Genomic DNA, 26338 nt, shown 5'->3' on the forward strand with positions numbered 1-26338 from the left:
CACAGCCATTCATGTTTTCCTGGCATGCATCGTTGTTGCCACTGTTCTTAATCACCCCTTACCCTGTGACCCTGTGCCAGGTCTTACCCTTGTGCCAAATAAATGCCATTCCAATTCAGCGGCTAATGAACAGAAACACTATTTGCTCACATTGAAAATATCACTTTAAACCGATCAGGCATAACAAAGGCAAGATGTAGCCCCAGAGGTGCAGGTTTAAAGGGAAAACTGACGATGAGATTAGGGAATCCACCCATCGCCAGAAAAATTATCATTCCTGTTGTCTTAAGTACAGCTATTTCTCATAATAAGACCCTGATGTACAATGCTTTTCGATACTGTGATATACACTTTTTGAGAAAGAAAACTGGCAACCCTCAGTGCTCTACATTAAAATCTTGGCCCATGACAAAGGGAAAGCCAGTTTTCACACTCTGCATAAAACTGTTGAGACCAGCTGACATAAACATTTATCATCTCCCAGGAGGGTTTGCACACAACATAAAAAGACACCGTTAAGATGGAGAATAATTTCGTAATAAGACAATGCAAAATATTTAGATTGCGTCAGCGGCAATCATTCGTTTGGCGTTAATGATGGCAGCTGAAGGCATGTCAGTGGAGCACGGCGTGGGTAAACACACGGCAACGTGCTCGAGAGCTGGGAGACAGGAGTAGGGAAGGGGGGTGGCGGAGGCAGGGAATTAGCCCCATGTATGAAATAACACGAAATCCACATCCGCAACCGAATAACCAAAGTCTTTCTCAGCCTGTCGCTTGTTCCTGTGTTTTTTTTTCCAGGAAGGAGCGTGCCGAATGTTTTAGTTGGGATTCGGCCCATATTGGATCCATATGGTACCCTTTAGTAGACAATAGAAGGTCTGAATGCGCGCTTCAGGGGGCAAAGGCCTGAGATGTAGCATGCTCCTGCGGTGTGCTGGTGGTTAGGTGTGTAATGCAGTCGGTCAGTACAACGGGAAACCTGAGCAACATAGCAGGATGTTCGGAGAACCAATTGATACGGCAGTTTGAAAGGAGCTGCTCGCACCCAAGAGTGGCTGGTTTTTATAATTGAATACAGGCTTTAAACTGATTTAGAGATACCAACAGTGGTTCTCCTTGGTTTTCCTGCCACCATCCCCCAGGTGTGGGAGAAGTCTAGGAAAATGGGAACTTTGCGCAAGCATTAAGCTCAAACATGTGGACAGCGTACCAGAGATGAGCTCGTAGAGGGCGGGGTGGTAGTTTAAGTGCTCGTGCTCGCCGAAATTCTGCGGACCCTCACACAGGGCCCTGCACTCCAAGTCTGCTTTGTAGTACTCCGCCAGGGCCTCCTCGAAGTGCTCAATGGCCTTCTCGTACTCCCCTCTGTCATAGAGCTTCACCCCCACCATGAAGGCTTTCTGCAAAAAAACAACAACAAAGAGACAAAAACATTACTGTTGCACTTGTGTTTACAGGAGCTAAAAATGTCTTGCGACCGGCATTATTTTTCAACTCGTGAGGCAAGGGTTATCACTGAGCCTTGGTTGGCCCTGACCGTATCTTGGCTGCTGGTCCATGGTTGACCTCTATGGGTTTAATGTTCCCCACAAGCAGCACTCAGTCCTCTAAACTTATCTCCTTTGACCACAGTCCAGTGGTCAATTTCAGACCACTGGGATATGACCAGAGCCACAGAAGCTCTTCTACATAGTAAGAACGACCACAGTATAAAATGTCCTTAATTACGCTCTGAAGGACTGGCCTCAGTGATTCTCTGTGTTGATGTGCAGTTGAACAGCGCCTTATACTATGTACCTGAGCTAATGCCAGAGCTAATGCCAGAGCTAAATTGGTGATAAAAGGGCCTTTTCTCTCTGCACCTCCTGACTGTCGTGACTGACTGTAATGTCAACCGAAGCCATGTTTTTAATAATATATAATAATTTGTTATTTAACTGACACTTTTATCCAAAGCAACTTATTAACTGATTAACTGATTAATCCATTATGGACTAAGGCGCCCTATAGAAAACCCATAGAAAGGTCTCGGAATCACAATGCATTTCAACTGTCATGTGTCTTGAAAAACAGTCATGTGATCAGATACCATGCCGGCATCGCATCCGTCTGTTAAGGGAGATGTAATGTGCAGGTCGCATCTGCTCATCAGGGGTTAAACTAAGCGGGGGACAATCCCCCTGGAGAAATGCAGGGTTAAGGGCCTTGCTCAAGGCCACCCACTGCTGATTCAGCTGTAGCACCAAGCCTGTCCCCTTGCCTGACAGTGCCACCCACTGGTTTTCCTGCCATCCCTCCACGTGACCAGAGTCATCTCTGCTTGGACTCCATTAATTCGGATTGGACATTTATGCACCATAATTAATCTGTTTATATTTACTGTTTAGATTTTGATAGAGAAATAGCCGGCTGACTTGTGTTTGGGCATTTAAGCAGCTGTTTAAATCTTAAGGCTGACCATAGGATATGGATTATGGGGGCGACATGGCTCAGGCAGTAAGAGCAGTAGTCTGGCAGTCGGAGGGTTGTCGGTTCGATCCCCCGCCCGGGTTGTGTCGAAGTGTCCCTGAGCAAGACACCTAACCGCAAAATGGTCCTGACGAGCTGGTCGGCGCCTTGCATGGCAGCCAATCGCTATCGGTGTGTGAGTGTGTGTATGAATGGGTGAATGAGAAGCATCAATTGTACAGCGCTTTGGATAAAGGCGCTATATAAATGCCAACCATTTACCATTTACAACCATTTTTACAACAAACCGGTGTCAACCAGCGGCAGATGGGTTCCCCCATGTTCTGCTCGAGGTTTCTTCCTGTTAGCTTTAGTGAGAGTTTTTCCTTGCCACTGTTGCCCTAGGCGTACTCTTGGGGGTCGGTTATCTGTAAAGCTGCTTTGTGACAAAGACCCTATAGAAATAATGATTGTGATAATGATTGATTACCTGGTGCACACGCGCCTCCCTGTCGATAAAGTGCTCTTCCTGCACGCCCTCCAGGCCCTTGTACTGCTCCAGGTTGTGGCTCATCTCCACGTGCTCCGGGTTGGCCTGGAAGTAGGTGTGGGCCGCTGCAGCCGCTTTGTCCGGTTGCTTCAGCTGAGAGGGGGACACAGGGAGGGAGAGGATAACGTGTTACTACAGGCAAGAAGCACGGCTTATCACCACACACGTTCCGCTCATTTCATCACTTCCCTGAACTCTTCTGGGGAAAAACCTGCGCTCAGGCACTGATTAAGGATGTATGGTTTCTTGAGAATACACAGAGGAGCCGCTGTTACTGGAAAATGCATTAGCAAAGTCAAATTCCCGTTTCCCTTTTTCAAATGGGAATTCATGGTTGAGCTCCCCATTTTCAACTTCCACTGCATGGGAATTTGATTATCCCTCTTTTATCTTGCTTTCAAAAACTGCTGTGGATTGTTCAATGCATTCCCTTGTTTATACCTGCAAAAAATGTTTCAGCCAAATTTATTTTATTCACGTTCCTGTGGTTTTCCTGCATTTTTCCATTCACTTCTTTACTTCCTCATCTCTGTCCATAATGTACCAAACTGCTCAACAAAACCGTTTGCTGACATATTTATTCGATTTTTCTGATTCTGAGAATACATTCAGGTTTAACAGGCATACAATCCATTCCAACTTATATAACGCATTGTAAAACATAAAAAGTCTTTTCAATGATCTGTACTGTTTTCCTCAAGGTCTTCCACAACACAGAAAATGATCTGTTAGATTTCTGTATCTTGGCCTGGTAAATGTGAGCATTGAGATATATAAAGACACAGTATTAAATGCCTGGTTTCAGAACCAGTAGGGGGTGTTTTCTGATATTATATGGCAGCAAATCAAGTAACACACAGAGCACCCACACTTTCCACCAATCGTATAGAAGCAATCACTCTGAATTCCATACATGCTGTTCCATTCGGTGTTATCAGCAATCACTTGATCGTCCTGTAGGTGATTTTCACTCAGTGAGCACTTTATTAAGTACTTACTAGACTTATCTTTTAGACTTATTGATCTTCTGCTGCTGTAGCCTATCCACTTAAGAGTTTTGATGTGTTGTGTGTTCAGAAAATCCCATGAGATCAGCAGTTTCTGAGATATTGAAACCATCCTGCCGGGCATCAAATATCATTCCACGATCAATCAAGTCACTTCGATCACATTTCTTCCCCATTCTGACATTTGGTCTGAAAAACAGCTGAACCTCTTGACCATGCCTGCATGCTTTTATGCATTTAGTTGCTGCCACATTATTAACTGATAAAATATTTGCATCAACAAGCTGGTGTACAGGTATACCTAATAAAGTGCTCAGTGAGTGTATGCGTGACTGTATCATCTTCAGAGATGAAACACCTGAAATACGCTTAGATACCGTAATCCTCTGAGGAAAATGGGAGTCTGGTTAAGATGTGAAATGAGTCACTTGTCACCTGCAGGAAACCGCTTTTGGCAGTGAACAGTCATAGACCCTTGATTCCCAATCTCCAGCTGGGACCGAGGTGCACTTCACAGAATTACTATGTTGCAGCAGTTCTAAGTACAGGACACTGGATCAATAACAGTACTTGGGTTACCTTTGAGCACTGGAGAGGAACCTAGATAAACAAGGTCCACTCCCTCACAGGAAGAGCCAATTTCACAGTCTTTGTCATAGGCTGTAAAGAGGCAAATTCTCTCCAGATGTTATTGATATATGGCTATCGGGGGGGTATTTTCTGCCAAAAAAGGCAAAACCATTATTTAATTATTTAGCTTAATGATCAAGCAAGTGCTGAATTGTAATACATTTAAACACACTAGGTACACACTGAGACTAGGTAGAGGTATACACATTTGTGTTTCCAGTGATCCCTATTTACAAACACATACTGTATTGTATTGATTTAGTTCAAAGGCTTAGTAGAAACCCACATTTCAAACTCTGTTACAACTTGTGTATGTAGTGAAAGACATACAATATACACATTTCACATATCTGTTCAGTAGTTTTAAAATACACCAACAAATGGAATGCATAACAGAAGTGCAATGGGATTCAAGAGATAGACAGTTAGTATATCAAGAAAGAGTATTCAAGAAAATATGTAAATATGTACATGAGGTGTGACCGTTTAGTTGTGTAAACGTGTACTTGCTGGCAGATGTAATGCAATCAGAAAGAGAGTTGTTTTTGACTAATGAAAGTTTTGGACTACAAGGTCCAATGCTAAATACCATAAAAACATAAATAAAATAAATACTAATTTCAGTGCGTGTCTTTGTTTGTACTTTTGTGGCATATATGTTTTTATTCATATTTGCTTTTGCATATCATACTTTACTGTGCAAAAGTCATAGGCACTCCAGATGCCTTTAAGTGGGTGCGCTGCTGTAAAACAGGCTTGAGATGTTGAATGTACAGATGCCGAATCTGTACATTAGATATGTACATGCTACACCTTTATTTCTTTTAATATTAGCTTCTTTTCATGCATATTTCATTAGGAGAAACAATGTCCTGCATTGGAAACTGTTACCCATTGTTAACTAGGGCTGGGTTAAAGAAAATCCAATTTTCCAATTCAAATCGATCCACTATTGATTCATAAAATCCCAAGATCAATCTTTAATATATCCTTTTTTCTGTGGATGTGTCAAAATGTAGTTGTAGTCGCACCATGTTCTTGCTGACCTACCACAGAAACCGCATGGAACAATACAGAAACAATACAGAACTATGAGGGAAATTCAGATAGTCTTGCACGGCAAGCCTTTGGCTCTTTACGTAAGGAGTGCTGGCCACACAAGACAAGAACTCACTTGAATCAATAAACATGGCGGGAGCTGCTCCACTGAAGCCACTGAAAGGCAGATGTCTGGATGCATTTTGGATTTGAAAATAATGATAATAAAGAAGTGCTCGACTAAAGCAAATCCATATGTGTAATATGGAGGTGAAATACTGATGCTGAATCGGAATTGGAATCGGGTTCAATCGGAAATGAAATGATTCGGGACCGGGTGAATCGGAATCAAATAAGGAAATCAGTGACTATACCCAGCCCTAATGTCAACTTTTGCTCATACCCCACACTTCAGTGAATAATCAAAAATTGATAATGAAACAAATATTGACAACTGGATTAAATTGTCATTGTCAATTGTCATATACAAAGAGAGGAACAATATAAACCTTCCCTGTGCACTGTGGCCAAAATTAGTAGCTTCCTTATTAAATTAAACATGGATAAGATTGCATATACTACAATCAATATGGATATTGCACTGTGCAACATTTGGGTGCATGTTGTCACTATGAGGTCATAGCCTATGTTAAGCCAGCAGCTGTTACTTCACAGCTTTTGGCACACAACCTAAGCTCCCCGTTTAAGTGGTGTGCACTGGTATGTTTAATACGCTACTTATCAAAGGGCCAACGCTTATGTTTTTAATTAGCCTACTGGCCAGCCATCAAGGACACAGATGTTACAGTATACCACCTCAAAAGCTACTTCTCTAAGTCCCACGGTGCCTAATAATATGGTGTCGCATCCCCCCGTCCCTTCCCCCATCTGCCTGTCTCTAATGGAAACTCAACAAGGACACATTCTCACAACCACGTACCATAACCGCTTTTCTCACGGTTGCCAATTAACCCAAAAAGATTATTTTCCTTCCTTTTACAAGTATAGTAGCCGGGATAGGGGTGCAGGTGTTACACAGATACAATAATGGAACTGAAAGTTGAAAATGTTCCTGGCTGGAGAGACCTTAAACATATGTCAACTGCACAGCTGGGCTTTTCCTGAAAGTTGAATGTGTACATGTATATCAATGGCAAGCACAAACAAATCTTAACATTACCTATTACTATTATTGTATACAATTATGCAGTTGATGAGTTAGTGTCATTGTATTGATTCCACTGATACTAATGTTTTTGAAATAGTGTTGTCATTATTATTTTTATTTAACCATAACCATATAACCATTTTATAATATCCCCCTCCAATCGCTCTCACCCAGTGTTTTCCAAGACTCACATGCCTCTAGAACATTCCAGAAAAAACACTGATGTTTATCTGCAGCAAGCCCAGACAAACATACCCAGCACTACAGAGCCACAACCTTTCTGTTTGCCGGTGCCCCGAGAAGAGATAAACACGGCCAAAATCGCATGTGTGCAATGGAAGCCAGGTGTGACCAGGCAGAGAGTAAACAGGTTTAAGTCTGCACGAGAAGCCCTCTGTTTTTGCTAGGGTCTTCGTGCGACTTGCTGGGCACAACCTCCCTGAGTTTCTGATTTGCCATCGTTCCAAGGTTCAACTCTTTTATCTCCAGAAGCGGAGCCGGGAATGAAAAGATCGAGGGCCATGCTTGGTTACTCCCGAAAGGCCAAAGAGCGGGCTGGTGTCTGCCACATTCCTGCATGATCCCTTCTCCCCGCTGCTGGAAGACTAGGGATATAATGGGGATGTAGTTTTTGTGCCGGATCCAAATGCTGACATTTTTACATTTTATTTATTATTACATTTATTTTAAAACAGGCTGAATACCACGCCCAGACCCACAGCCAATAGGTGTGGGTTTAGGGACCAAAAAATCATGTGGGGAGCTAACTGCATCACCTGTTTTCAGGGCTAGTGTAGTCCTCAAGAAGGCAATGGTCAGAATAATCCCCGTAATTAGGTGGTTGGGATCAGCACTGGACATCCGTGCAAAGAAAAAGGCTCCATGCTATTATTAGCTCATAAAGGCCTGTTATCTGTCTTCAAGCATGATGTTGCCAACAAAATGCGGTCTCTCTGTTTTTCCTCTTCATTTGAACTCTGACACTCCTGCCATTAATCCCCTAACCCCTGGGAACCTGATATGCTGCAGATGTGTTTGGACGCCATGGCGACAGCCCATAAAGCCAGGGTGAGGTCTGCCCCAGTGACCAAGTTCTGTAGGACTTCTGAGCACTCTTTAGCACAGAGAAAGGGAGGTTGCAGTATGTGTACACACAATTGTGCTGGCCTCAAAGTGCTGGGGACAGGAAGTCACAATGCTGATGTGCTTCATTAAAACTAAGGAAGCTTTCTATTCTTTGAAAGGCACATTTCCACTTTACCCTAGAGGCACTAATAAATGGTACACACAGTTACTGACCACTTTATTAGGGACACCAGCTCATCAAGGCAAATATCTAATCAGCCAATCATGCGGCAGCAAGTCAGTTCATAAAAGCATGCTGACACGGTCAAGAGGTTCAGTTGTTCACACCAAACATCAGAATGGGGAAGAAATGTGTTTTGTGACTTCGTCCGTGGGATTTTCACGCACAACAGTCTCTAGTTTGCAAAGAATGATGCAAAAAACATCCAGTGGGAGGAAGTTCTGAGAGTGAAACCACCTTGTTAATGAGAGAGGTGAGAGGAGAGTGGTTCAAGCTCATGGGTGTCAGCAACTCAAATAACCATGGCTTACAACAGTGGGATGCAGAAGAGCATCTCTGAACACAAAACTGTTGTTGAACATTGAACCTGAATGTACAGCAGCAGAAGACCAATACACCTAAAATAAAGTCTAATACATTACTAATAAAATGGTCACTGAGTGTAAAATAATAGTTTCAATGCTGCCACTATACTGTCACTCAGATGTTCAAGCCAAAAATTCTCCATTTTCAAACACTGCTAGGAAAAACAAAAACCAAAAGGAAAAAGGTACAAACATCAAAACGGAATCTTTATTTAAAACCGTAAAGCTTGATCCTGGGACTCATTTATTTTTTAAGACAACATCTTTATGCAGTGTACCCTGGACAGACTGAAAGCTGCTTGTTGGTGAATGTTTGTGTTTCTGCATAAAAAGCAGGCCTGTATTAAGAAATAAAAGTTGGGCGGACTACAAACTGGCATTTTTCCTTCAGTTAAGAGAGTAGCCCCAGTGAAACCAGCGAGGATTGGGTCCTTACTCTCATAAAATTCCTTTTAAGTGGGATTAGTCAGCAGCCAAGTTTCAGTCCTAATTAACATTTTTCCACTGAATCCAAAACCCAGGAAACACATGGCGTACACTTCACAAAAATGTAATCGCTTGTTGTTGAGCCAAAGATGCAGTTGCGCTATGATAGCCTGCGCATAGTAAACCTGTAAATCAACAGCGAGGGCCAGCCGTGCGCAAAATCAACACGCTGACCTGACCACTAGGAAGGGCTACAGAGCCGTCCCCTGTGTATACACTGGGCAAAATAAAAATGCCCTTGAAGAACCCAAAAGTCCCAGCCTAAAACTGCAAGGTGCATGAGAAAATGGGGGGGGGGGACGAAGCTAAAAACAACATGGCTGTCAGAGAGTGTGAGTACACATTTCACAGCCAGCCCAAACACAGTCTGAGGACACGGGGGGGTGTCACACTAAAGCCCTGCTGAATCACAGCACTGGGAATGTGGTTGGATTTCGCTAATTAGAGTGGATACCCCCTAAAAAAAAGGTTAAAAGGTATTACACTTAGAAAGCTTCTACTCGGTTTGTGAAGACCTGTACGTTTTATATTGGGTCTCGAATGAACCGCAATGTAATGCAACCACTCTGTTCCAGTTCAGAAAGTGCTGGTCGGAGGTAACTGAACGTTGACTGAACCCTCATTAATACGAGTGATGTGTTCAGGCAGGAGATAGGGACAAAGGGCAGGAATGGACAAGGAGCGGCTGGGAATGTGAAGAAGTGTTGAAAAATCCTAGACGAAGTCCAATTTCCGTGACTGCCTTGCCCTACCCCCTGTAGCCTTTGTTTGCCAAATGGCTTAAACTGGTCTTGGCTGGGTTGTGAAGGACCTGAATGTGACAAATTGTGGGAGGTTGAAGCCACTAAAACCTCTGTCTGCACTCACAGAAGTCAGTCATTACCTTCTTTTTGTATACAGGCACAGTATGTTGTACGCAGATATGTTTTGAAAAGCCCCCAGACATTCAAAATGTTTTCCTTTTCCAGACACACAACAGCTAACACATGCCAGTATCCAGGCTCCAAACATATTATATTGAAGTTACGCAATTCCCATTGGATTTGAGCATATATTCTTAGCTCTGATATAATGGGCAATTCCTGAAAGGGCCCTTATTGATTTATGTAGGGGAAATCTTAATGACTTTCAATGGCAACACAATCACCAAAGTGATTTATCATACATTTTGAGCACATTTTCAGGCCAGATTAGCATACCTAAACTGCCTCTAGTCTGAGGAACTCTGAGTCAGTTACCATGAAGAAATTTCAAACAAGTAGCTTACAATTCATAAATTGGGAACATGCCATAGAATATTATTAGCAAGTAATATCTTGCAAGATCATAAGCATTCTTGCACGATCATAAGCAGTTTGCCTGGACATGGAACTACTTCACAGTACCACAAACAGCAAAAGTTCAGAAAATTGTACATTAAATTAAAAAATTAGGCATTGAAATTTGTTTCTGTAAAAATGCTACACAAATATGTTTTGAACACTAAACTGGAAATGCAACACAAACATGTTTTGAACACTAAACTGGAGAATTTGGCAAACACAGCTGAATTAGCATCCTGACCATCCAAAAGCCATATCTCCTCACTTTAGGCACTGTAAACATTATGGTAACTGCTTACATCTCTGTAAACATACATGTTGCAACTATACAGTATATCTTAATCTGTTTAAAGGAACATTGAAGCCAATGAAACATTGCTTTAGAGAAGCAACCCACTCAGGATCTAAGCCTGCAATTCTATAGGGCTATAGTCCTGTACTCTCTTCTGAGAACCACAGGCTAATTCATTTTTATTCAGACCCTGTGCCCACCCCACTCATTTACTCAGAATCTAAAAAAAATACAATTCACACATATTATGGGCCACATTAATCTAATTCTACTCAAATTCCTTTGCTTTACTGGGCAATTTGGCCACATTCATTGCTCACATTAACAGTATTTTCCATTGTTCTGTATTATTAATTTTGATGGATCCTTCCAGTCTCTGGCAAGCCGTTTGTCATTTAGATAATTACCAGTTTAGTCATGAGAACACAAGCCAAGTAATACAAAAGAAGCAGAAAAACTAAATATCATCCCTAAAGATTTACGACATCTGATTTGTTCAGAAATCAAACCTGTAATTCAATATAAGATTTTTAAACAAATACGGATTTCATAAAGATAAGAATTACGCAACACTATCCATTCTTTGCCTGCACGGTTATTTGGCACAAAGGGACAATTATGGAAAAGTGTCTTTAAAAATCTCATTACCAGCGGAGTTAAATATGGACACAAAGGCTTACACGCTAACTGCTTCTAAACAGTCTCATCTTTTACAAGTGAACAATGTGCTGTTTCACTCCTTCCAGAATGCCTTTTAATTCTGGTAAAATAAACCTTGGACCCCTGTGGATTCAGTTCCACGTTTCCACCTCCCGTACATGAGTCACCCGAAAGTACGGGCGTGCCTGCATCTTCTCTGCAAAGGGACGCTCGGAGACAGCTATCTGGACGAGAATCAGGCAGGCAAAGCATGCAGCAGCTTTGTGGCTCCGTCTGCCCGCCCGAGAGGCTAACCCTTTGGCAGCTGAAGGTAGGCAGGGCTGGCTGTGTGTGACCGTTTAGCTCTCTGCTGTGGTACAGATTCCCACCCCGCTCCGCAGTGCCAGGTTTTAGGTCACATAGAGGGAACTCGGACTTTCATGAGTGGAAGCGTGCAAGAAGTGAAAATCTTTTCAGGCACCCGGTGAAATTGATATTTTGTGACAGTGTCATTAAACGCCTTCAAATATTGTAGATAAGCAGGTTCTCTGAGGCAAGCTAGGCCTCTCCTGTAGTTAAAGGCTCCTGCAATTTACTGTCTGGCACCTCGGTCGGACAAATGAGTCCCCCAGGGCTCTGCTTGTGTACAGTAACTTTGAAATCATCTGGTTAACTTTAAGACTGCCAGAAAATGTAGTGTGTTTATCATAATTGGCAGCATTCCATAATACCTTTGGAACGAAAACCATTGTTTGCATTTATTTATGTATAAATACATTGCAGTCAGTATTTGGACAGTGGTATAATTTTGGTTCTTTTGGCGATGAACTACAGCAGGATCTGAAATTAATCTGGTGTTCAGTGTAGGTATTACATCCCTTGTTATAGATAGTCCCCCATTTTAGGAGACCAGAAGTAACCTTTGGCTTCTCAACTACTTCAAATTAGTATTCAATCCCTTCCTCGGTGTAAGTATAATAAAGCTTTCAGTATCTACTGATTTTTGATTCAAGCCTTTTAAATGCTTTTGGAGTCTTGTTATTGGCATTTGTCACATAACACAATGACCACAATGAGTTGTGCCAATGACAGTCAAGAAAAGCATTAATAAGAAGTAATAAGAAAAAAAAACATAAGTCAAACAATAGGCTTACTAAAATAAACTGTTTGGAACATCATTAAGAAGAAAGAAGAAGGTGCTGGTAGGCTAAGGAAGACCTCTATAGTTAATGACCGAAGAATTCTACAGAGCCAGAAGAACAGGAATTGTACCACTGTCCAAATAGTTATGGACTGCACTGTATACCCAAACCATAGAACGTGTGCCATGGCTTATGCCGACATTCTTCCCATTGTTCATGTGTTTCCTTTGGCTGAAAGAGTGCTCTGAGTAAGACTTAAAAGAACTGAAGCAAAATAATTCAATAATCCAAACCATTTCAAAACAAATGATTTTCTGAACCATTACACATGAATTCAGTAGCACATGCCAGCAAGTACTTTTCTCCTACTGAGACCAGGGCTGGTCAGACTGCTACCCATAAGAGTTACTGTCACTTCGATGAGCTTCAATGGCACATGATCTCACAGAGAGGGGTGCAAAGGCACCGGGGGGTTTCCTCCAGGTGATGTCACTTGCTCCCCCAGGCAGCACCCCCCTCCTCCATGGACACTGGTCCCATTCTGCCTGTCCTCACCACACCCTCCAACCATGCATGTTGATCTAATAAGGTAATGTCTGAGGAATTTTTTTTTGAAGAAGGCTGTAAACACAGGCTTCTTTATGAAGGCCCAGTCGCAAGGACCCACGAGATGGGGGTCGGAAACAGGTCCACGCCTTCCTTGTACTGACTGTACAGGACATACAGTCCAAATACTGTGGAATAACCTCGCCACTGTACGTAGGGCAGTGACTGACTCGCCCCTTGTGCACCCTGCTTAAGAGCCGGCCGCTATTTGTGGCATCAGCGAAGGCCTGCTGCCTTTAATTAGCATGGCTCGGTCCCCAGCTAGGTTCCTGCTAAGACGGAATGGAAGGGAAAGCTTTGATGCTTTTTAAAAGATAAAAAGAGGCACAAACAACCATGAAATCTGCTGTTCAGCTGACTGACACTATTGGTTTTCTGATGGGAAATTCCCATACTGCTATCGTCCAAGGGACCAAGACTCCGATGATAATAAACCATTGTGGTTCAAAGGTCTTGGCATGTGGGAGAGGTCACTGTTGTGGGAACTTTAAACAGCTAGGGGACTCTTTCTGTCCCTCTCTCATGCCTGACACAGATGATGTAATGATGCTTGCCCGCTGGTGCTTCACGGTTGGCGCTTGACCGACTCTCATCACTCCAAAATGGCTTCCATCTGGTAGCATATTTACAGTGCGAGGGTGAGAACAGGAGCACCTTTGTGTCCCCCTCACAAAGGCAGAGCCGGTACGTGAATCACGTTGGCATGGAAAAACCTGAACTTGAAATCTGTTCCTTTCACACCAGCAAAGGTTCTGGAACATTCTCCCCTGCTCCCAGAAGCCTCTGAAAACATGTCCTAAGCTGGGGTGTTATTTTTAAACTCCGGCTCCCCTGATTTCAAACACTTGCGGTTTCTACTTGCATAAAGATCCCTTTCTCCGCTACTGAGAAAAGTTAAATTAGTTATTCACGGAATGAGTGCTCCTGAAGAACTTTCCACCCTTTCCCAGTCACTATGCAGGCTTCCTGGCTGAATATGTGGACCTACTCATAGGTTCACGTTTGGAAGCCCCCTCATTTTCACATTCCGACAGTGCAGTGGCTACTGGAGCTATGCCAAAACTAGTAGCCCCAAAAAACACTTCATCGCAAATGAAGCAGGAAAGGCCAAGTGAAAAGGTGTATACTTGACTGTTTCATCAGACAACTGAAAACAATCTTGTGATAAGACACACAACAAGTTTTATCTTCTGGCAAAATGACAATACTTATATTTTGGGCAATGAACATTGCGTGGATAGGTTTATGGATCTGTTTCAAACAGAAGTCAAACACAGAGTGAATGTTCCTCCTCGGAGCGAATGAAGTCAGTCTTTCCATTGTAAAATGCATGGAGTGAGGGGTCGTTAGACTGGTGGTGATGGGGAGGGGATATGCGAAGCAGGCACGATGTTGGCGTGAGACTTCAGAACAGTTTGTTCACACACAACAGGCCCTTAATAAGTCACAAAGGAGGCTGTGGGCTCTGTGCCCTAGACAATACCACCATTCATACAGCCTGCATAGGCCTGTCCCCTCTGCCTCTCAAGGGGGGAATATAAAATCTATTAGTTCAACTTTCCCATTGAAATGAATCTGCCGCCAATGCATTGAGGGACTCTGTTATAACTGTTTGAACATATGCACTGCATATTGTCCGGCTCATTTTCCAGGCTCCCCTGTTCCATTAGGTAAATATTTATTTGTACGGTAAGCAATCAGTCTCCATTACTGTATAACTGTTACATTCAGTTTCTAATGGCTTTCAGTCAAATCTTGCCCAAATGATTCAAACAATTATGTACAAATGATTTTACATCAGCACTGTTTGTTTGATTTTTATTTTCAAGAAAGAAACCATCCGTTCATGCTCCATCCATACACTTTTCATTACAAACATTAATTTTTAGTCAAACTAGTGTAAAGCAGTAAGCTAAAATGATACTTATGATTTTAGAGAACAGTCCTGACAGTATCTCATTCAGAGGAAAACAAATTGGCACAAAAGAATGCAGTCTTCTGCTCATCTCTGAAAACACACCAGGTTTATTGGGACTAAAGCCCCATAGGGATTTGAGCATGGTGCACTGCTGTCTGCCACTCGGACTACTTCAAAACAGAGGGAGGCTAAAAATTCAGCTAAAAGTCAGCTAAAATTCCTCTAATGAGTGATGTTCTGCTCTGGGGTCATAACTTCTTCAGGAAGGCTAGCCAGTTCTGGTTTTGAGGACTGCCAATTATGTTGAAAAATGTAGAACCCCTTTCCAGTAGACGGGTCATGAGACTAGGTTCCGTCAGCGAAGGGAAACCAGCCAGCGGACCGTTAACTGGGCTGTTTTCAGTGTAGCCGATAAAACGTTTGGTTTAGAAAACAACATGGGGCTATTTAAAGGAGGGGTGGGGGGAGGAGGTTGGCTGTTATTTTTGGATGAGCAGAGATCTGAGTTTTGTTAGGTGTCTGGCTGGCAGTTCTTTTGGCAGGCGAGTGTCCAGGACTTTATGGGGGAGCTTAAAGGAGGCCTGTATGGATGCACAGAACACCACAAGTGACTCTCTGTCGATGGGAAATGTCCCCTGAAGAAGGAACCTCCCAGAAAAGACCAAGCAGACATGAAAAACCCTTAAAAGGACAGTGAATTTCTCAGAGGTTAACAATTAAAAGGGGTTGACGGCTACATTGCACTCATATTGACCGAGCCAGGGGGTCAGCTTTAATGGCATGTTTATTTTCCAAGGGTTCTGTACATGACTGAGCCAAGATCGTTCAATAACAGACAAAAGCCGATCCTGCAAATGGAAAGGCTTGTGTGTGCTTTTCTTGCATTCAATTAGACTAAGACACTATCTGTAGGTCACTGTCCCCAAGGGTTGTTATATTCGCATGAGACAGTCTATCACATTATTATGTTCCATGGAATTGTTCAGGGTAGGAAGTCAAACAGTCACCCCAATACTGCTGTTTCCTGGAAAAGCAAATACATTAATATGCATAGCTTTCTTCGTGGGGTGTCTTGCTGGAGCAGTTTATGTGAGACCACCCCATATATGCTAAATTTCAATGAATGTCAGTAAAAAAATTGAGTGGCTATTCTCATAGCTGTAAAGATAAACAAAACTTCATTATGCAGTCATAGCCTGAGTTTCACCTCAGTAACATCCAGAAAACTCAAGGAATAACTCTGAATGGTGAACAGATGTTCGCTCAGAAGTGCAACATAAATTTTGCAGCACCTCATGTTGACTAAATAATGAAACCAATAGAAAATGCAATGTACTGTGGGACTGTACAAACAACATATACATACAATCTCTCCACGGGGAACAGGCATGTAGGATTACAGCTCATCTGTGGCCTGCAAATGACTATGTCCAAACAAATAATTAGGCACCGAGCCGGTTCCTCTCGGGGGCCAAAACTCATATATAGCTAGGGGGCCGGAATGCCAAAGGTCAAAATGTTGCTACATTTCATTCTCCTTTTCGCACTCACTTTTCACAGAAGAAAATTTTTTTGATTTACCACTCGGCTGGCGTTGCTTAATAGGCTTTCGCTATTGATGGGAACTGTGAAAGGGGTCATTCAAAAAAATAAACAAAACAATAGCCATAAATGACGGCATGAAGGACTGTTCGACGGATGAGCTGAAGGTAAAGGGGGAAAGCGAACAAGGGAGCTGTGGGAGGCTTTGGGAGCGTCTGGCATGGCAAAATGGAGTTTTAGGGTCTCGCTAGTCTTCTCAGAAATTCTTGGAACACGTGTTATTTTGGGCCGGGGGCCACAGAGGTGAGCCTTGCCCATGGCCCTCAGACATCCGTGACTTCCTTTGAAGCGTAGCCGTTATCCTGCTGGGAGGCTGAGGGCCAGGTCTACATGAGGAAGAACGGGATTATCGGCGCGGAACATTCCGGGGATTAAGTCACGAGCAGCCAGTCTACCCCGCGGTGAAGAGAGTCTTGCTGCATTGCGAAAAAAAAAAAAAAAGACCAGGGCAACTTTGTTCGTTTTTATGCAGCAGAAGCACGGCTCCTAATTGGTGCATGGTTCCGAGGGTCTCTGCTGTCCACAGCTGCCCACAACTGAATGAACGCAGGGAGGACCGCCAAATATGAGCTACCAATCACACGGCCTGTACAATACACACTCACCAAGCACTTTATTAGGAACCTTTTTACGTTATTACACCTACTTATTAATGCGATTATCTAATCAGCCAATTGTGTGGCAGCAGTGGAATGCATACCATTATGTAAACAGGTCAGATCAGGAGCTTCAGATAATGTTCACATCAACCATCAGAAGGGGAAAAAATGTGTCCGTAGAATGATTTGACCGTGGAATGATTGTTGGTGGCAGACAGGGCGGTTTGAGTATCTCAGAAACTGCTGATCTCCTGGGATTTTCACACACAAGTCTCTAGAGTTGCGGCATTTCTGCGGGCAGAAATGCATTTTAAATGAGAGAGGTCAGAGTTGAAGTGTCAAACCGGCCAAAGCTGACAGGAAAGTGACAGTAACGCACACGTTACAACAGCGATATGCAGAAGAGCATCTCTGAACACACAACGCGCCAAACCTCTAAGTCGATAGGCTATAGCAGCAGACGACCAAAAAGTTACTAAAAATACAGTACTGTGCAGAAGTCCTAGGCACCCTGAACTGTATTATATATATGTTTATTTTGTGTGTGTGTTAGTATCAAAGAACACATTTGAGATTTCCAAATATTCATTTTCCAAAAGATTTAATTTTACAGAGACATTTTTGTATTTAATTGAAAAAAGAAGAACTGTGGCAAGTTCTCCAACATGCTTGGATCAACCTCCCTGCTGATTGTCTTATAGAACTGCAGGGCAGCGTTGGGAAGTGATGCAGTTTTAATGCCTAAGGGTGGTCACAAAAAATATTGATTTGATTCAGTTTTTAACTATTCTGCCAAATTACTAAATGTAATGTAACTGTATAGTATGTGTATTTAGGACCTTTCATTGAATTATTTTTGAAAGAATCTTATCTGTACAGAAAGTTATACAAGTGCCTAAGACTTGCACAGTACTGTAAGTCTAATAAATACCTAATAAAGTGCTCACTGGGTGTATAAGCAGGAACCCAAAAAAAAAACCTCACACAAGCAGTCCGTCTGATCACTGAGGAACGATTATTCTACAAGCGATTTGTGGATTCATTACATTCCAATCGGAGTTGAATGTTCCCCTTTGTCATTTCGGAAAACCGGGCGAGGCCTGACGCACAGAGTGTTGAACGGAATCTAGGCCAATTCTATTCATCACCAGCACAACAGGGCGAGCTCACGAGTCATCTGTCTGTCAGGTTTGGCAAAATCAACATCTCCGGTCAGGAAGGAAAAAAAAAAACGAAATCTCAGTCTGTAAACAATCTGGGAACGCTAGCGAGACTGAAATATACACTCAATGAGCACTTTATTAGGAACACCTACTTACTCATGCGATTATCTAATCAGCCAATTGTGTGGCAGCAGTGCGATGCATAAAATCATGCAGATACGGGTCACTTCAACACATCAAAACTCTAAGCAGCAGAAGACTTAGTAAGTCTAAAAAATAAATACCTAATAAGCTGCTCACGGAGTGTATTTGCTGAATGATAATTTGGAGGTATCTGAGAGCAGCAGTGAGAGTGTATGAGATATGTGAAGGGCGGGTTTGGCTGGGAGAGCCCAGCCATGGGGGGGGTGCCAAAGTGGAGTTCAGATAGGCTCCCGTCTGCAGATGGTCTCCATGCCCTTTGAGCTATGTTCTTCTCAAAGTTTGTTCCAGTTAGTCAGGGAGTTTTTCCTTGCTGCCTTGCTCTGAGGGAATATCAGGCCTGGGTTCTGTGACAATCTTATAATGTAAAAAGCGCGATACAAATAAAATTGAATTTAAATGAATTGAATTGAATAGAGTTCCATATGAAGCGGTGCTCTCTCATGTCAAAAACTAAAATGCCATTATTGGTGGAATTGTCTTTTCTTTGATACAGGTACAGTAGTCCTTTGCTGACTGTTCCAACAACAGTGGCAGTTTATATAGAGTGGTGAAACCTCTTCCCACACATCCTGTGTGTCAGTCTCCCCAGCTCGTAAAGTACAGTTCAGCACGTCTCAGCCTTGAAACACGTGCGTGACCCTGGAAGGAGATGAGACCGTTCTCTGACATCACTGTCTTAGTAACTGGCCCCAGGGACTGCCCAAGTATTCCACTGAGGCAATTATACCGCCGCAAAAAAAGGGCATGCGCCCTGGTGCGGTGGCATGCCTCTTATTTTAGCACCGCTTTCGATTGGCTGCTGCAGATCTGACGGACATGCTAATCGACCTCTCCTCACCTAATGAAGGGGTTCCCGGGCGACTGCCTGGCCTGATATAGACAGCCTGATATAGAATGCCGGGTTGTTAATTCTTTTTATAACCTGCAGGAAAACACTTAAAAGTTAAGGGGTGCCCACGAAGGAGCCCTGTAATTAAGTTGTGGGGTTGTTTCACATGCAGAAAGAGGGGGGAAAGTACAGTACAGCTCAAAACTATAATACACCAAAAGTGTCTTCACGATTTCCATAGTGCATCCCAATTATAGCAGAATGTACTACGTCCATTGAAAGAAATGATAGGTTTATAGTTCTTATCGACTTTCACAGTAAACTGGGAAATAATACGCCCTCATAAATGATAAGAAAGATTAAATATCGCATATAAACTCTATTAGATTACAATAACAAATATAGTAATAAACTCAAATGTAATAATTTCCATGTGTTTTATGCCTTGCTGGCTTTAGCATTGAAAGGCATAAAATAATGTTCTAATACATCTGCAAATACAGTACAACACATTTTATTATGTTGTAATCATACAACATGTATTTTACGATGCTGTAATTTTTTTATATGCTGTTATAATACAAAATATAATGCTGTGAAATGACAGCTCAAACTACCCTTTTTCTCTCCCTGAAACTGATGCTGCATGTTTTCATTTATTTCTTTCTCATTTGCTTATTCATGGTCATGCTGACAAATGTCCTTCAGAAAATAAACATCTGCGAAAGAAGAAGAAACAAATGGCGAAAGCACGCCTGAGAGCTATGATGACATTTCCTAACAGAAGTCAATTGGTCCTGGTTTAGGTTGCACATTTGGTTTTCATTCTCCACTTAGTGAAAAACAGAGCCTGGGTTTGTTCTGCTATGATTGGGCACATTACAGACTGAAATTGAGCATTTAAAATGCCAACACCAGCAACCACAGGAGAAATGTGCTTTGTAGTCCTACTCTGGAGGCAGACACACAAAAACACACATAAAAAGAGTTGAGGGGGACTATCCACACTTGTTTTCCATGCTTTTCATGTCCATGTTTTTCAGATTGACAGAGGAGGTGATATCCCTTCCTACACTGCCAGTCATTTACATGCACGGGAGGCCCAAGTGACATGTTGGGTGCCTAAATCAGTGTCAGGTGCTAGAAAGCATCTGTGCAGGATCTCCACTGAACCATCACCAGATTCTCCCTGATGGCCCTTCAGGAGGGAATCCATACAGAGACCCATCTTTATAGGGAGGTTTTCCACAATTCTGCATTTCACCCCATGATATTAGGGCAACATCACCTCAGAACTGAATCAAAGCTATCATGGTGCATCACTGCCGTACACAGGAATGTACCACTCTGTAGCCCTGGTGTGGGGGATTGGAATGAGAAGGCTGGATCTGAGAATGCTGAAGCGTGTGGCTCCTAAGCTAAATCTACTGCATGAGTCAATGGAGGGATGAAGAATGAGTCCCCTCTCCCACAGAGAAGTGGGTGAAGTCAGCCCCCAGGCATAGGAGCCACGGAGGGAGGTGGCGGTCTTGGTGGGGGGTTCATACTGTGTTTCTCATTATGTGCTTACACATAGTTTAGCTTAGGTACTGACCACCTGAAACAACGATCTGTGGAGCTCTGAGATACAGACAAAGCCTCACCTACTCCTTTTGCGATTAATTCCGTCAGTAACCTAAACATTTCTCTCTGTGGTCTCCCCATGACTCTCCAAAGTGGCACCGATGATGGATGTGCATGACAACAAGTAATTGATGCATGAACACTTCATTTCTGAAAGCAACCCATTGTTGAGTAGATGCGGCCTAACTGTACCCTGGAGCAATTAGCCAGATAGTCATCAGTTTAGATAAACCCCTCAGTACAGCCAAACTCTATGACACCTGGGAATAGTTTCCCTCAGGCCTACTTAGACCAGAATAGAATAACAATGATGCTGTATCTACAACAACACCAAGGTCAGTCTGAACAGCTTACTTTTGGAGGCTGTGCACTAGGTGCAGTGAAAAAGACCATTAAGTTTGAAGGCTGCAGGTGGGGTTAAAATACAGACAAGCAATTATACTCCCCTTCAAATAAACCTTTCAGAGTATGACTCATTCCACGTGTAAGAGGCATACCCACATGTAGGAAACTGTCAGAAGTTTGTTCAACCTCCACCCCACCCTACCCCATAAAAGCATGTTCAACCTCCACCCCCCATTATTGCTATTATAGTCCACTCAGTGCTGTGATTGAAAAGCTTAAGGGATTGAAACTCGTGCTCACTCAAAGCTTGTGAACTTGAAGAAAGTTTTAGTGAGAAACCCAAAAGCAATCTCCCAAAAGTATATCCCAAAAGTACCCTTTGACCTTTGAATGCTGATTGGGGGGAGATACTCCCCAATTCCACTGCTATACAGAATACGCCCTTGTGGTGCTAATTGGGTGCGCAAATCAAAAAATGTGAGCCCTGACTGCTACACAGGGCATTCACCGTTTATAAATATTTGGACATTCCCTCCTCTAACTTCCTTCTCTCCCAGGCAACCATGTCAGATGTGTTTTTGCCAAATCTCACAAAGCTTTGAGAAAAGTCTTCTGTGTAAGGGACCAGGAACCCGGACTGGCCTTGGATTCTTGGACCAGAACATTCGATGACAACATTGGCATGTAATAGCTTCCTCTCTTCTGACTCGTCAGCTTTCATTCAGAGAGAATGAAGAAGCCTGCAGGGACATGGCTGTTTTGAGGAAATCTATCAGTTCTACTACTTGAATCTGATCCTAAATGGTTTTCCAACGTTGAGTGAAATTTTTCAACTTTGAGAGAGTTCAGCAATTCCAGTTCTAAAACAAACAAAAATCTATAAAAGGGGGCTAGTATTGTAAGACAAATGGGAGGCTGATGCGAAGTATATGTTTCTCCGTCTGCCTCACATTTTAATGTCTGAGCTTTCATATTTTTGAACACTGAGGCTTTATGGGACAACTTTAATAAACATACCAACCTCAACCTTTCATTTCTAATTACAGCCAACCAAAGTAAAAGTAAAAGCACATATTCTTAACTACTGAAATAATTACCAGGTGTTGCCTAAACTAATAAGATAATTTGAGAGCCGTGTGTTTTGCCAGCTCTCCTAGATTAAGTAGACATTAGAATGTTGTATTCATGCTTGTCTGAAAAGCGATGGACCAGTGAAAGTGATTCATTGTTACAGAACCACTTCCTGGTAGTTTAACCTTATTTTTCACGGGTGTTATGGGATTTTAATTGCTTTGTAATATCACTTACACACTTACACTTGCTATTACAAGCTTAAAAAGTGCAAGTAAAAACTGAGACCCAGCAGATTAACAGGCTGAGAACAACCACTGAAATGAAAAACACAATAGCCACAAGACAGACAGAAAGCACACCTTGTATATTCAGCTCTACCAGATTTATCACTGCCCGACAGTTGAGCTAAAGCTATTCCTTTGGGCTATGAATCTCGGTACACTGTCAGAACCTTTCAACATTCTTGTCTTTTTAAAAAGGATTTAACCAGAGCCAAAGTGCCAAAGTAATTCATCACAAGTTCAGTATCAAAGGGTACAGTGGGTGGACGTGGAAGAAAAAGGGAAATGTTATGTCCTTCTGTAGGAACCATATAGCCTAAGTGAAGCGTCTCTGTCGCCTTCTGGAGGAAGGTGAGTGTAGAAATTAGCTTCGGCTCATTCCAGCTGCGAATCGTTTAACTGAAGCCCGGGGGAATATTGGAGGTTGATCTCTAACCCTCATGTTGATCTCTAAGCTGGAGATGGTTATACCAGACTAAACCATAATATGAGCAGCAGATGCAGACCGGATTTGTGAATCATGGGACCGCCTGACGAGCCAACACCGGTGGCCTCCGGTGGGGTGCTCCTTCTCTTCAGTCAAAGCTGTCTGTCTCCCAGTCTCTACACGTATAAGCGTAAAGAACGCACAAGCATGGCACCTGAAGCAGACAGTTTTGTGCTGAGTCTCACGGTTTCTCTGTCCTTCCTCAATCCTAACCGCAAGGTGCTAGCCAGTCGAGCAGGCCGCAGCCCCCGTGCGACTTCCCCTCGTCTGTTAACTACCCCCCCCACCCCCCCCCGTAACCACTCACACACCCGTGGCTAGACTTTCCAGACTCAGCGCCAGACATGGAGCTGTCTAAGGGGGGAGTGATGTTGCTTGTGGTGAGGTTGGTTGTGTGTGTGTGTGTGTGTGTGTGTGTGTGTGTGTGTGTGTGTGTTACTAACAGAGTAGGAATTTTTGTATCCGTTCATGTCGGTTTTGGCTCCAGACTCATGTAAATGATCTACGATTCCCTCGGTGTGATGCAAAACTGCATTCTGCCATACGGTCATTGTAAATGAACCACAGAGGTAATGGCCCCTGCATAGCTAAGGGTAATAGTAATAGACTGAAAGGAAAACAGAGGTAAAACAGAGTGCTTTTAAATGCTTCTGTAAAATGGAGATCCAACAGCTACATCACCTTACCAGCACTCCATCTCAGCAAATTCCCGACGACTCCATCATAGCTATAAAGTGAAGAGGCAGGTACGCAAACTAAAATATGTCATTATCAAGCTTTTTTCCAAAGAAATACTTCACTTCTGATTTTTTTTGGCATAGTGAGACCCATTATACATAATCACAAAATGGAAAGGGTGTGACAATGAAAGGCCTATTAGCAGTTACCAAATTATGACAGCATATCTATAATATGATTGCTTATGAAATGACACTGTTTTTCCGGTGCCTGTCACGGGACTGATAAGATAAGTTAAGAGTTACAAATGAGCTCATGGAAGAACAGACAGCAGAGTGGAAAAATGAGATGGAACAAAAAACAGACTCTAAAGAACCAGAAGATTCCCAGTGCCAGAGTTCAAACCAACTGTCCATTTTGTAGAGGGGTCGCATGAGTCTTATTTCCGGAATGCAGTTAGCGATGTTAATCACTCTGAAAGAGCAGGGGGATGACAGAGAACTACCACTGGAGGAGAGGAGGGTGACTTATTTTCCTAAGATTTCCCAAGCCTAATAAATGAACCAGATTCATAATAATTCAAATGACAAAAAGGTCAAAAATCCATACACATGTTTACAGAAGCACACAAGGGAAAGCCTCAGCGATGTTTTAATAGAAGTAATAAATGCTCACAGCAGTGAACTCAGTTTAAACGGGTTGCCTCTTGCAATCGCCATCTGGAAACTCAAGCAAGAGGTGAGTGGAAGAACGTTCTTCTGATTATTTTCAGTGGGAACGTACTTTATGTTAAATCACTGCAATGAACACACAGTGTTTACAGCTCACGCTGGGCTCTCAATTCAAACAACCACGGAGCACTTCCCTGTGGGCTGGCAAAAGGCCATGAAGTCGTATTAGAGAAGTCTTGCAGCACACTGTAAATCTCCATACCAGCATAAGGTTTCACATGTCTGCAAGACTGAGATTTTTCATCGCCTTTCTAAAATCCCCTCACAGAGGATATATTGTTTCTTTCAAGGTTTTTGCTTTAGATGTATTGGAAATAAAAAATTGCCTGTTGATAGCGGTCAACACTGCACATTCTCACATCATTTTGTGAGGAAAGCACCAGGAGATACTTGCAATGGTGAAAATATAACATGAATATAACATAATATGCATAACATGACATTTCTCTATTCTTTCACAGCTTTATAATTTAGCCATACAAGCAGGCACACTTTGGTAAAAAATCCTATTTCCCTTGGTGTGCTCCCTTCCACTCATATCTTAACTTACTTCCATCCTGTGCTTCCTCAGAAGTTTTCCCTAAAAGGTGGAAGTGGGTAGCTTTGGATTTTGGCTTCACAACAGAGATAGCGTAAGTCACTTCCCCCTTTAAAGAGAAGCATTATGAAAGTACATATTCCTGGCAATTCACCTTTTTATTTTCCACACTTGGATTTTTCTTCCCACTAAAATCTCATTTTAAAATCGTGCGGTAAAGCCTGGCGCAATCCCCAAGGCCAAACTTCTAAATTTGAGAAGAATTATCACTTTAAATGAATGTGCTACTTTTCAACTTAAATCAATCCCTGACTGCTGGACTACAAGAGGTCTTCATCATTGCTATTTCCAACAGACATACAATAGCTGAAAGTGTACCCCAAACAGCACCAGTTACATGTATATTCACGCATTAAATTAATCTAGATACTTGCAACTGCAGTCCTGTATCATCCAGCCTTTCGTAGGCCTAATGACAAATCATTATTGACAGATTTCAAAGGCATCCATCTCTGTCATCAAAATCAAGCCTGGGATGAAACAGAATAGTGACAGGTAGAAATGAAAACACTCAAGCCGCCTGATGTGGTCTTCTTCAAAGCTGGCTAAGCCACCATGGGAGGGCCTCTTAAAAGCACAACCTGGAGCCGTTGACTCAATTCTAGTTCAAAGACTTGGCCTCATAGAAGGACAGGCAGAAGACAGATGGCAGGCTTGGGTTTCATTTCCTAGCTGACCGAGGTGCCTGTAGTTTAATCTGAGTGGTTGAAAGGTGTTCATTTTACCCTGGAGATGCCATGGAGAAAGGCAATTACATGGGGGAAAGGGTCTGGAGGGTGAAAGGAGACTTATTATAAGTAACCCTGTCCCCAAAGAAAGCCTACGTCAGCAGACTCTTTCTCAACCCAGACTGGGAGGTAGGAATCCCCTAAATTCCCAGCATGAAGAAAATGTGCTCCCCCAAGCAAAGCAGTCTGTTAATTGTACAGGCCCCCTGCCACCACCTGGCATTCAGCTTAAAGAGTGAAAGGGGTCGGCAGTAGCTATAGAATGCCATTGCCTACAAAGGCACAAGCCCACCCTGGGACTCCGGTGAAAGACAGATTACCTGCAGCCCCGGTGCGAAAACCGACACAAGAAAACAAGTGTTTTGTAATGTCAGCAAAGGTCAAGGGGCATATCGGTGTCCCGACACCACGGAGAGAACCCATTTCCCGGGCTCTTTCAGTATAAACTGTCCGACCCTCAGCGACTGATCACCTCA

The 26338-nt window shown here is 42.8% G+C and overlaps 1 protein-coding gene across 1 annotated transcript in view; it reads right to left on the minus strand.

Annotated features, from left to right (window-relative positions):
- p3h2 (prolyl 3-hydroxylase 2) overlaps window positions 1-26338 on the minus strand; it is a 64616-nt gene that overhangs the window by 15257 nt on the left and 23021 nt on the right. The window contains exons 2-3 of the mRNA XM_061238704.1: window positions 2942-3094; window positions 1214-1403 (exon numbers count right to left, since the gene is read on the minus strand). Coding sequence (XP_061094688.1) covers window positions 1214-1403; window positions 2942-3094 — 343 coding nt within the window. The remainder of the gene's footprint in view (window positions 1-1213; window positions 1404-2941; window positions 3095-26338) is intronic.

Source organism: Conger conger, chromosome 4 (genome assembly GCF_963514075.1).
Source record: "Conger conger chromosome 4, fConCon1.1, whole genome shotgun sequence".
Taxonomy (NCBI): domain Eukaryota; kingdom Metazoa; phylum Chordata; class Actinopteri; order Anguilliformes; family Congridae; genus Conger; species Conger conger.